Genomic DNA, 13,177 nt, shown 5'->3' with positions numbered 1-13,177 from the left:
ACCAGTCTTGAATCGCCTTTGTCTTTTTCTTCTTACGAGACACACACTCCTGACCTGTCACATGAACATGTACATTACTGTTCTGTACATAGCTTCCCTTTTTGCCATGTTTTAACACATAGTCTATGTTCCATATTCTCCAGTCATCCATTTGATGACATTGAGGGTCAGCTTCTAACATATTTGGAGTTGATCAGACTCCCAACAAAACACAAAACTAACAAAAAAACAACAACACTTTTTAGTTTTGTCTTGTTTTTACCAATATTCTGTGTTTAAAGCTATGCTTAACGAAGCATAAACTTTTATTTTGGTTTATTGCACATTTAATTTACACTTTTGTATGTGCTATTTGGGCTTAACTGGAACTTATTGTCTGATTGTTCCTTATCTGTACCACCTAATGTGGACAGTTAAATAAGAGGCTTATCCTATTGCCCCCTTATCGTGACTTATAAACCAAACAGTGAAAACAAAGACAAAACAGGTGTACCAAACCCTCTCAAAAACAAACATAAAACATAAATCTGAGTATGCCCGTACCTGTTGAGCTATACAAGTCCGTGTAACTAGTCCAATAGACTCTACTGGCACATCATAACACTACACGATTTACTCCGACTTTTTTAAGAATCCAGAGGTCCTCTTTCATACCTAAAGTCCTAATAGTCAATACACTTTTAGTTCAGCGGTCAATCTCTCTTGACTTAACTAATTGTGTCCTCAATGTACATGAATTATCAAGAAGTCCTCTTTCATACTCTACCCTTGATTCTCACTACATTCTAAACACTGCATATAAAACAATAAACCAGTAACTACTCACCAATGTACGTGGTTATATGTTCGAGCTGAAGTCCTGATTCAAAAATTCTCCACACCGTCTGGTCAGAAGTTAGAAGCAGTCTCTGTCAATTCGCTTTGTCCTGGTCCTGTGCACGGGATTCAGGCTGGGCAAATGGGTTTCTCTGCAGTCAGGTATCAAACCTCCCCGGTTTTTTGAAAAAAAAAGTTTCAGGAAACAGTCCGCAGGTGGCTCGCCAAATGATGTAACTTAAAAAAGGATGGTGAGTAAGTAGATTCAAGAAACTGCACAGAGTCCTTTTCTTCAGTCAGTTGTTAGGTTTATTGAAATATGCAGGGAGCCTGGTCCCAGGTACAGGACAAACAGAATACTCGTTCTTACAATTGTTGCATGACATTAAATACCCTTCTGCATAGGTGTCTCTCTCCTCCTCTTTCTCTGACACTTAACCAATAGAAAAGGTACAACTCATTATCCTATTACCATATATTTCATTCAGTGTGAGTGTGTGTGTGTGTGTGATCTAGTGTGAAGATCTCAGTGCAGTCTTCAGACCCTGGTGCCCCAAAAAGGTCCATACATCTGGTTTTTGTCACCTTCCTTGTTCCTATCTCTCCGATTTGCCTAAGACCCTTTGATCCCAGTGGCACTATCTCTTTGGATCTCTCTGAAGTCTTAGAGCCTGGCTCCTTCGGTCCCCTTGAAAACTAGCTTTATGACCCCGTCATAAACCAGCTGTATTTTCTAAGCAAAAACCTGTTTAACTAGTTTTATACCCCAGTGGACTCCCGAAGGGCAAACTTCTTTCATGTCAAGGCTGGAGATCAAAGGACTTGTTTGTACAGCCGTGTGCTGCTGGCCAGCCATTTGCTTTGACACAAAAGAATCTTAACTTCTCTACCATATTGCAGCCTTCATCTATCACAGCAGTGCTTGCATTTTTGGAACTAACAGTTTTTTCTATCCAATGTTAAATCACTTTTCAGAAAAATAACATGAATACAGCCGTCATTCCTCATGCGTAGCAAACTGCTATTCAATACTTGTTCCATGTTTTCCAACATTATTATTATTATTTGCTTATTTAGCAGTTACCTTTATCCAAGGCGACTTACAGAGACTTATTTGTGTATTAGTTCATCTATCTATCTATCTATCTATCTATCTATCTATCTATCTATCTATCTATCTATCTATCTATCTATCTATCTATCTATCTATCTATCTCTATCTATCTATCTGTTGTAACAAAGTGCAGGGAAAAGTATTGGACAGAGTATATATTCTATCGCGGTTTGTACACAGTAGCTGTGAGTTGTAAAGGAAAGTGTAGTTCAGTTGTAATAGAACCCTGAACTACATTTCCCAGGATACCATACGTGTCCAAACAGGTACTTACCTGATGTTAATTAGAAACACCTGCAATCAGTTAAGGCAGGTATATAAGCAGGGTTGAAGCAACAGTGCAAGGGTCTTTGACAAGGCTCAGTCCTGCCCACAGACCCAGCGTGTTGCAGCAAACTACAAGGTATCGTCTCTACTCTTTATAAAGAAATATACTAAGTGTTTTGATTGGTAAATGGCTTAGCCGTCCCATGTTATAGTTTACTTTTGTCCTGAAGTATTTAGTTTAGTTCTCAGTGTGGAGATAGGTGCTTGTTTTTGTGTTGTTTTATTTGAAAACCAGTATTGTACATTTGTCATTTACATCTTCAAAACAACAAAGAAAATAAATGTACGAGCACCGTCTTGTTTTGTACAAGATTCCTGCTGTTGTGAGTCTCCTTTGTTTACACTAGAAGACTGTGGTAAAGAACCGACAATTGTGACCAAAAGCACCCCACTGTCACACTATCTATTTTTTTAAATCTAGATAGTTTTTATTTGTTTGGTTGTTTTCAATATTAAGTTTCATATTTGTAACCGTTATTATAAGCATCTTTGTTATAGATTGTTTACTTGTTAGATTCTACAGCTGGAGGGATGGGATGAAGGGTGGGAGTATGGGGTATATGTGTTTGTGCTTTTTTTTTTAAAATATAGTTTAGTAGTCGCCAATTATTTTTATTATTTTCTCCCAATTTAGAATGTCCAGTTATTTTTAGGCTCAGTTCACCGCTACCACCCCTGTGCTGACTCAGGAGGGGTGAAGATGAACACACGCTGTCCTCCGAAGCATGTACCGTCAGCCACCCACTTCTTTACACACTGCAGGCTCACCATGCAGCCACCTCAGAGCTACAGCGTCGGAGGACAACGCAGCTCTGGGCAGCTTACAGGCAAGCCTGCAGGCGCCCGGCCAGACCACAGGGGTCGCTGGTGTGCGGTCAGCCGAGGACACCCTGGCCGACCTAAGCCCTCCCCGCCCCCTGGGTGCTCCTGTACACGGTCGGCAATGGAATAGCCTGGACTCGAACCGGTGACATCTAGGCTATAGGGCGCATCCTGCACTCCACGCAGAGCACCTTTACCGGATGTGCCACTCGGGAGCCCCTACTTTTGTTGATTTCTTTGATTTACATGTAATAAATTACATTTAAAATATAGTTTGAAATCTTTCACTGCAAGAATTCTTCAAAATGGATATTGTAAATATATACATTTTTAGCATTTTACTCGTCTAAATTAGGTGGCTGCTGTATCTAGCATTAGAATCTGTGTTTTACCAATACGTGAGGCAGCTCAGACAGTGTTGAATGAAATTATGATGCGGAAACTCTATCCACCTCCATTACATAACATAATGTAGGACAGTTTACCAAAGAGAACAATAATGCTGGACAAACATCACACATGCCCTGATATACTGTAACTCTTAATGTAGGTCCTATGCTATGAGGTTGTATTTAAAGGCGCATTGAATTTGAGAACTTGATTAAAGAAGGATCTTCAAAAATCTCTTTAATCAAGGAACACACTAATTAAATGGTTCTACCTTTTATATGATGCAATAGAAATGTGAATACATTTTTTTATATATCTATATAATTCCCACTGGTATTCAGAAGTGTACAATGTAATAAAACAGTTTGTTTCAATCTGCCTAGTTCTAAAGTGCTTTGATGTCAGGTCAAACATGGGCTGTTCATTATTAAGAAAAGAAAACATTTAAACATGATGCTACTGGTATTGAAGGAGCAGTATAACACTGTTTAGACATAATAATTACATTGAAATGTATTATTTTTTATCAGAAATTGTATGCAGTTATTAATGATTCTATACATGTTTAGTAGAATTTTTTTATATTAATATTATTATTTGTCTTCCATCTAATACATATTTTCAATGGTATGTTATGTATTTCTGTCCATAGTATCTGATTAAAGTGAACGAAATCAAGACAAAAAAGGGAGTGGACCTTCTGCAAAACCTCATAAAGTATTACCATGCACAATGCAAGTAAGTAAAATGTTTATATTCATGTAAATATTATTTAAAGGTTGTATATGGTACCTGTCTTAATTTCCTTTCTTCTTTTTCCTCTCCTTCCATGATATTTTAAACTTGTTTGCGCTTTTTCAAGTAACAAAAGAAAAAGGATAGCTATGTTGATAGATTACAAATAAATGAAGATTTGTTATTGTTTACAGTATAATATTCCAGTAAGCGTGACACATTTGAAATCAACTAATTGTCTCTTGGGCTACTGTAATTAGAACATTTAATTTCAGGTTACACAGAACAATGCAGTAATAATTCATAATGAACAACGAGAGGGCCTCCGGCTTTGATGTTACACTGAAACAACAGTCACTAAATTACCTGGGAGACTATTTCCCAGCTGTCGACTTCAATTGATATTTTTTTCACTGTACCAAAACTAGTGTTTTGTTTTTTTTGTTTTTTTTTGCTGTAGCTGTTATCAATTTTAATTATCAGCATTTCCTATGAGTTCTGGAAGGGATACAGCAAGCTTGATACAGCAGACTTCAAGTTTTGGCATGTAACAGAAGCTTAGTGATATGTTATTTGTAAGAGAGAACATTTCTTAAAAACCTTGTATGCATTTTTAACAGAGAAAAAACACATGCAGTGAAAGAATATTCCATTCCCTACCATGAAACATTTCATTCTCCATGAAAATGCAGGTATACAGACGTGCTCAAATTTGTTGGTACCATTCATTGAAATAATGCTTCATTCCTCCTGAAAAGTGATGCAATTAAAAGCTATTTTATCACGTATACTTGCATGCCTTTGGCATGTCATAGAATAAAGCAAAGAAGCTGTGAAAAGAGATGAATTATTGCTTATTCTACAAAGATATTCTAAAATGGCCTGGACACATTTGTTGGTACCCCTTAGAAAAGATAATAAATAATTGGATTATAGTGATATTTCAAACTAATTAGTTTCTTTAATTAGTATCACACATGTCTCCAATCTTGTAATCAGTCATGCAGCCTATTTAAATGGAGAAAAGTAGTCACTGTGCTGTTTGGTATCATTGTGTGCACCACACTGAAGATGGACCAGAGAAAGCAAAGGAGAGAGTTGTCTGAGGAGATCAGTAAGAAAATAATAGACAAGCATGGTAAAGGTAAATGCTACAAGACCATCTCCAAGCAGCTTGATGTTCCTGTGACAACAGTTGCAAATATTATTAAGAAGTTTAAGGTCCATGGAACTGTAGCCAACCTCCCTGGCCGCGGCCGCAAGAGGAAAATCGACCCCAGATTGAACAGAAGGATAGTGCGAATGGTAGAAAAAGAACCAAAGATAACTGCCAAAGAGATACAAGCACAGATGAGTCAAAACTGGAGCTTTTTTGCAAGTCACATCAGCTCTATGTTCACAGACGAAAAAATGAAGCTTTCAAAGAAAAGAACACCATACCTACAGTGAAACATGAAGGAGGCTCGGTTATGTTTTGGGGCTGCTTTGCTGCGCCTGGCACAGGGTGCCTTGAATCTGTGCAGGGCACAATGAAATCTCAAGACTATCAAGGCATTCTGGAGCGAAACGTACTGCCCAGTGTCAGAAAGCTCTGTCTCAGTCGCAGGTCATTGGTCCTCCCACAGCTAAAAGCACCCAAGAATGGATAAGAACAAAACATTGGACTATTCTGAAGTGGCCTTCTATGAGTCCTGATCTGAATCCTATCGAACATCTATGGAAGAGCTGAAACTTGCAGTCTGGAGAAGGCACCCATCAAACCTGAGACAGCTGGAGCAGTTTGCTCAGGAAGAGTGGGCCAAACTACCTGTTAACAGGTGCAGAAGTCTCATTGAGAGCTACAGAAAACGTTTGATTGCAGCGATTGCCTCTAAAGGTTGTGCAACAAAATATTAGGTTAGCGGTCCCATCATTTTTGTCCATGCCATTTTCATTTGTTTTATTATTTACAATATTATGTTGAATAAAAAATCAAAAGCAAAGTCTGATTTCTATTAAATATGGAATAAACAATGGTGGATGCCAATTACTTTTGTCAGTTTCAAGTTATTTCAGAGAAAATTGTGCATTCTTTGTTTTTTGTGGAGGGGTACCAACACATTTGAGCACGTCTGTATATCTGCTTTCAGCTTTAGTGCCAAGGAAGAAGATACATCTTGAAGGAAGAGTACAATATACACTGTTTCCACAACTGCATTTCTACGCAGGCAGAAAAGAGATTCACTTGGGGATCTAGATGTAGTGCCGTGATCCATGGTTGGTCAAGTGGTAGGGATAAACAAAAGGGCAACAGAAATATGATTCACTTTAGGGTTTTATTGTTGATAGATTTAGATCCTCTTGTACTATAACATTCTGGGATCTGCAGAAATGAGACATTGTTATGTTTTTGGTACATAATTGTATTACATTTTTATATTTCATAATATTTCATATTTTACATATACTGTGCATACATACATTTAAGTCATGGACCATCTTCTTCATGAAACTGATGGCTCTAATCTTGTGTTAAAATCTCTTTTGCATTAATATAACCCCAGTTTGTTTGAGATGCCCCTTGGATTATCCAAGCTCCAAATATGGTTTTTATATACTAAATTAGCATGTCGGCTAGTGGAAGAAATAGTATTTCTTTATTTTGAGAAGTACAGTCAGGGACAAATGTATAGGCACCCTACACTTAAAATAACAAAGACCAAAATACACAATTTGTGGTAGTTTAACAAACAATCTTTATTAAAAAAAAAAAAAAGAAATAAAAAAAATTGCTTAAGTAATTTCAAATATTTGTTCATGACACAAGTATTGACACCGTCAAAATTAAGGAGTTGGATTCACATTTGAGAAACGCCCTTGTAGCAAACTACAACAAAGGAAATGGCTACAGAACAGTATCACAGAAATATGGAGTACCAAAATCCACAAGAGCAATATTCAAGAAGTATCACAGAACAAATTCAACAAAAACGCTTGAAAGAAGTGGATGTCCAAAGAAAATTATAGTTCTCTACAGCGGGAAAAACAGCTTGAGCCCGCCAACACACCGAAGCTTGCAGCTCACACAACACAGCCGTATGACTTGCGAGGTTTAAAACAAAACAGAACAATAATAATAATAATAATCTGCATCAGACGGACAGCCACGTGTCCCGGGGACACAGACAACTGCAAACCCGAGAGTCCCGATAAACCATGCGTGCATAAAGGACGCGGTAGCCCGTGTCCCCGAGAGCCTTGACTAGGGGCTGCGAACCTATGGCACGCAGGGCTACTATCCCTGGCACACCTTGGTAGCTTCAGGAGAAACAAACAAAAAAAACACAACCACATTCACAACAAGTCTAAAGCAAGGTTAATATACTACAGAAGTGTTACTAAAGTATTTATTTAAAACAGAGTAAAGTACTTTGGAATGTAATCTATACACAATTTTATGAAAACCATCTTTTTTTATTTAGTGACATCACGCATTGCATCTTGTTAATACTGTACCACCTAACCTTCACTATCTATGAAACACACAATGCAGAAATCCCTGCCTAAAACATAATAATAACAGTAAAAATAAATGTACTTACACAACATGCAGACCCGCTATAGGTCAAACTGATTGTTACTCCAAAATTGCGTTTAACATCACTGATTATTTATTTATTTATTTTTTTACATTATTGAATATTGTTTGGCCACTCTTAACTTTTGTATGTTTCCATTGACATTAACACAGAGAAAGTAACAAGCAAAGGGGAATTGATGAACTATTTAACAATTCATTTAATACACCATTTTATTGAAATTATAAGTAAAATTGAAATATAAAGCAAAGCACTAGAAGGTAAAGCGACTGAAAAGTTAAATTAAATAAACCCTTAAGGTACAGTGTGTGTTTTCAAGGGTAATTGGACTGCAAATGACCAGTTGCTCAGATTGATTCGTACAGTATGGTAAAAACAAGTTTGAGAGATTGGGGGTGATTATTACAGAACGAAAAGGCTTGCTGCCTTTTCAAATTCTGAAAAATCTCAGTCTTCTATTACTGCTTTAAATTCCTTGCCATTTATGCCATTTTAAGCAAAATAAAACAAAGCTACCATGATACACTTCTAAGCATTGCTACGGAGTCACATGGAAATTAAAAAATAAATAAATAAACCACACATGCGTGGTTTGTGCAAGTATCTCAGATTTTCAGAACACTGAACACATTGTCTGAACACAAATTTGAACGGACATTGAACGTGTTATTATTTATAGTATTGTTGTTTTGTTATTGTTATGGCTCTTTCAAAATCAAAAATGTTTGTTGGATTGCACCCCTTTTGGCTCAAGTTCTGACCAAAGCTTTCAAAACAGCTGGACTCATGAATACTGTATGATTGAAAAAGATTAGAAAGCTATTTTTATATGACCATGAAATGTTAACACTGGAAGCCCTGTGACAGTCATTTTGGCGGTTTTTGGTTTTAAAATGTAATTTTCTCCAGTCGTGTGACACATATGGGGCTGCGCGTTCATGTACCTTTCTGTCCGTATGTATTAAATATTCCCACAAAGCATGAAACACGGGAGTGCAGAAATAAATGAGATATATTACATTATACCTAAAAGCCCCGGTAGCAGTCACATTGACGGCCACACAGAAAACAATTGTATTTTGATTATACAGAACGGTATTCTACTTTATTATTTTTATTTACCAATCCGCTATGTGTTTAGCTGTAATTAGATTTGTCTCTACTCTCTGCCTGAGTGAATGACTGACAGTCTATTGTTTTTCAATCAGTCTTTTAAAAGGCTGGCGTCTGCTTGCCAGTTGCGCTGCTTTGGTCAGTCAGTTAGCATCGGGACTAGTGAAAATAAATACCAGAGACCGTGGGGTTTCACAACGCAAGAACATATGGAGTTGATGTTTTGGATCAGATGGCACGGAAGTATTCTGTGAAAGCTGGCTTCCGACGGTGACCTGTTCAGGTGTTTTACAATGTATTGGACCTAGCAGCCATCAACTCCTGGGTACTTTACAAAGAATGCACAGAGAAGAATTTACCAAGAAGAGAATATATTTTACAGTTAGCACAGGAATTTCTCAAGAAGCATTTGGAATAGAGGGAGACTGCCAAACGTATACCCACAGCTGAAGCTGGCAACTCCGCTGAGAGCCGCAAGAGACACCAATGCAAGGTTGGCAAGTGCAATAAAAATAAAACTTCAGACAGGTGTGCCCTGTGCAGAAAGGCGGCGTGGAGAAGCGCATTATCTGTGTTGATTGTGACCAGCCTTAGACTCAAGGTAAAGGAATACCCTTTTGTCGAAAAAAAAGAAAAATGAATTAGACTTTTTTTTGTTCTTGTGCTGTGCGCTTCTGTAGAATGTTTTCTTCTAAGTTTATTTATCTACGTTGTTCAGTTGCTTTTGCTCATCTGATAATGAACTGATTGCTGTTGAAAAGTTAAAAATGTATTGCTATAGTTTCAGTTTTAGAAATAGGTATGTTGTAAACCGATGTCTGTTCAGATGTTTATTTATTTACATTTTCTTGTTTTGATTTCTAAAATAAATGTTCATATATATATATAGTGCCTATAGAAAGTCTACACCCCCTTGAAATTTTTTCACATTTTGTTGTGTCAGTGCCTCAGAGTTTCATGCATTTAAATGAGGATTTTTTTCCACTTATCTACACACCATACTCCACACTGTTAAGGGGAAAAAAGTTTTTATTGAGAATTAATATATATATTATAAATACAAAACTGAAAGATCATAATTGGATAAGTCTCCACCTCCCTAAGTTAATACTTGGTGGAAGCACCTTTGGCAGCAATTACAGCTGTGAGTCTGTTGGGATACGTCTCTACCAACTTTGCACACCTAAATTTGGCAATATTTGACCATTCTTTTTTACAAAACTGTTCAAGCTCTGTCAAGTTCCTTGGGGAGCGTTGATGGACAGCAATCTTCATGACACAAATTTTCGATTGGGTTTAGGTCGGGGCTTTGACTGGGCCACTCAAGGACATTTACCTTTTTGTTCCTTAGTCACTCCAGTGTTGCTTTGGCTGTGGGCTTTGGGTCGTTGTCATGCTGAAAGGTGAACTTCCGTCCCAGTTTCAGCTTCCTTGCAGAGGGCAGTAGGTTTTCCTCAAGGACTTTTCTGTACTTTGCTCCATTCATTTTCCCTTCTATCCTGACAAGTGCCCCAGTCCCTGCCGATGAGAAACATCCCCATAACATGATGCTGCCACCACCATGATTCACAGTAGGGATGGTGTTCTTTGGGTGATGCGCTGTGTTGGGTTTGCGCCAAACATAACACTTTGCATTTAGGCCAAAAAGTTCAATTTTAGTTTCATCAGACCACAAAACATTTTGCCACATGGCTACAGAATCTCCTGCATGTTTTTTTGCATACTTCAAATGGGATTCAGAGTGGGCTTTCTTGAGCAATGGCTTCCTTCTTGTCACCCTACCATACAGGCCAGATTTGTGGAGTGCTTGGGATATTGTTGTCACATGCACACTTTGACGAGTCTTGGCCATAAAAGCCTGTAGCTCTTGCAAATTTGCCTTTGGCCTCTTGGTAGCCTCTCTGATCAGTCTCCTTCTTGCTCGGTCATCCAGTTTGGAAGGACAGCCTGTTCTAGGCAGGGTCTTGGTGGTGCCATACACCTTCCACTTCTTAATAATCGTCTTGACCGTGCTCCAAGGGATATTCAAGGCCTTTGATATTTTTTTATACCCATCCCCTGATCTGTGCCTTTCAACAACTTTGTCCCGGAGTTCTTTTGAAAGCGCCTTGGTGCTCATGGTTGAGTCTTTGCTTTGAAGTGCACTACCCAGCAGAGGGAACCTACAGGAACTGCTGAATTTATCCTGAAATCATGTCAATCACTACAATTTAACACAGGTGGAGGCCACTTAACTTGGTGTGTGATTTTGAAGGCGATTGGTTACACCTGAGCTAATTTAGGATTGCTATTACAAGGGGGGTGGACACTTATCCAACCAAGCTATTTCAGTTTTTATTTTTTTTTATTAAATTTCTACAAATTTCTAGAACATTTTTTTCACTTGGAAGTTGTGGGGTAGGATGTGTAGATACATGAAAAAATAAACTATTTTAATGCATATTAATTCCAGGCTATAAGGCAACAAAAGGTGAACATTTTGAAAAGGGGTGTAGACTTTCTATAGGCACTGTGTGTGTGTGTGTGTGTGTGTGTGTGTATATATATATATATATATATATATATATATATATATATATATATATATATATATACAGTACTGTGCAAAAGTTTTAGGCAGGTGTGAAAAAATGCTGTAAAGTAAGAATGCTTTCAAACACATGTTAATAGATTATATTTATCAATTAAATGCAAAGTGAGTGAACAGAAGAAATCAAATCCATATTTGGTGTGACCACCCTTTGCCTTCAAAACAGCATCAATTCTTCTAGGTACACTTGCACAAAGTCAGGGATTTTGTAGGTATATAGTCAGGTGTATGATTAAACAATTATACCAAACAGGTGCTAATGATCATCAATTCAATATGTAGGTTGAAACACAATCATTAACTGAAACAGAAACAGCTGTGTAGGAGGAATAAAACTGGGTGAGGAACAGCCAAACTCAGCTAACAAGGTGAGGTTGCTGAAGACAGTTTACTGTCAAGTGTCATACACCATGGCAAGACTGAGCACAGCAACAAGACACAAGGTAGTTATACTGCATCAGCAAGGTCTCCCCCAGGCAGAAATTTCAAGGCAGACAGGGGTTTCCAGATGTGCTGTCCAAGCTCTTTTGAAGAAACACAAAGAAACGGGCAACGTTGAGGACCGTAGACGCAGTGGTTGGCCAAGGAAACTTACTGCAGCAGATGAAAGACACATCATGCTTACTTCCCTTTGCAATCGGAAGATGTCCAGCAGTGCCATCAGCTCAGAATTGGCAGAAAACAGTGGGACCCTGGTACACCCATCTACTGTCCGGAGAAGTCTGGTCAGAAGTGGCCTTCATGGAAGACTTGCGGCCAAAAAGCCATACCTCTGACGTGGAAACAAGGCCAAGCGACTCAACTATGCATGAAAACACAGGAACTGGGGTGCAGAAAAATGGCAGCAGGTGCTCTGGACTGATGAGTCAAAATTTGAAATCTTTGACTGTAGCAGAAGGCAGTTTGTTCGCCGAAGGGCTGGGCAGCGGTACACGAATGAGTGTCTGCAGGCAACAGTGAAGCATGGTGGAGGTTCCTTGCAAGTTTGGGGCTGCATTTCTGCAAATGGAGTTGGGGATTTGGTCAGAATTAATGGTCTCCTCAATGCTGAGAAGTACAGGCAGATACTTATCCATCATGCAATACCATCAGGGAGGCATCTGATTGGCCCCAAATTTATTCTGCAGCATGACAACGACCCCAAACATGCATCGAAAGTCATTAAGAACTATCTTCAGCGTAAAGAACAAGGAGTCCTGGAAGTGATGGTATGGCCCCCACAGAGCCCTGATCTCAACATCATCGAGTCTGTCTGCGATTACATGAAGAGAGAGAAGCAACTGAGGCTGCCTAAATCCACAGAAGAACTGTGGTTAGTTCTCCAAGATGTTTGGGCCAACCTACCTGCCGAGTTCCTTCAAAAACTGTGTGCAAGTGTAACTAGAAGAATTTATGCTGTTTTGAAGGCAAAGGGTGGTCACACCAAATATTGATTTGATGTAGATTTTTCTTCTGTTCATTCACTTTGCATTTTGTTAATTGATAAATATAAATTATTAGCATGTCTATTTTTGAAAGCATTCTTACTTTACAGTATTTTTTCACACCTGCCTAAAACTTTTGCACAGTACTGTATATATATATATTCAATGGCAAAAACTTCGTTAAAGTAACGTTAAGGTTTGTTTGCAAACGTCCAAATGGTTAGGAAATAGCAAGTTAAGGTAGCCACGCAACCTTAACTCTGCACCC

The 13,177-nt window shown here is 38.3% G+C and overlaps 1 protein-coding gene across 2 annotated transcripts in view; it reads left to right on the top strand.

Annotated features, from left to right (window-relative positions):
- Positions 1–13,177, top strand: part of LOC117435781 (arf-GAP with SH3 domain, ANK repeat and PH domain-containing protein 1-like) — a 208,580-nt gene that overhangs the window by 92,938 nt on the left and 102,465 nt on the right. For both annotated transcript variants that reach the window (XM_059013767.1, XM_034059202.3), the window contains exon 9: positions 4,122–4,207. In XM_059013767.1, coding sequence (XP_058869750.1) covers positions 4,122–4,207 — 86 coding nt within the window. The remainder of the gene's footprint in view (positions 1–4,121; positions 4,208–13,177) is intronic.

Source organism: Acipenser ruthenus, chromosome 3 (assembly GCF_902713425.1).
Source record: "Acipenser ruthenus chromosome 3, fAciRut3.2 maternal haplotype, whole genome shotgun sequence".
In the NCBI taxonomy this organism is placed as follows: domain Eukaryota; kingdom Metazoa; phylum Chordata; class Actinopteri; order Acipenseriformes; family Acipenseridae; genus Acipenser; species Acipenser ruthenus.
This window is presented reverse-complemented; position numbering and strand designations above follow the sequence as displayed.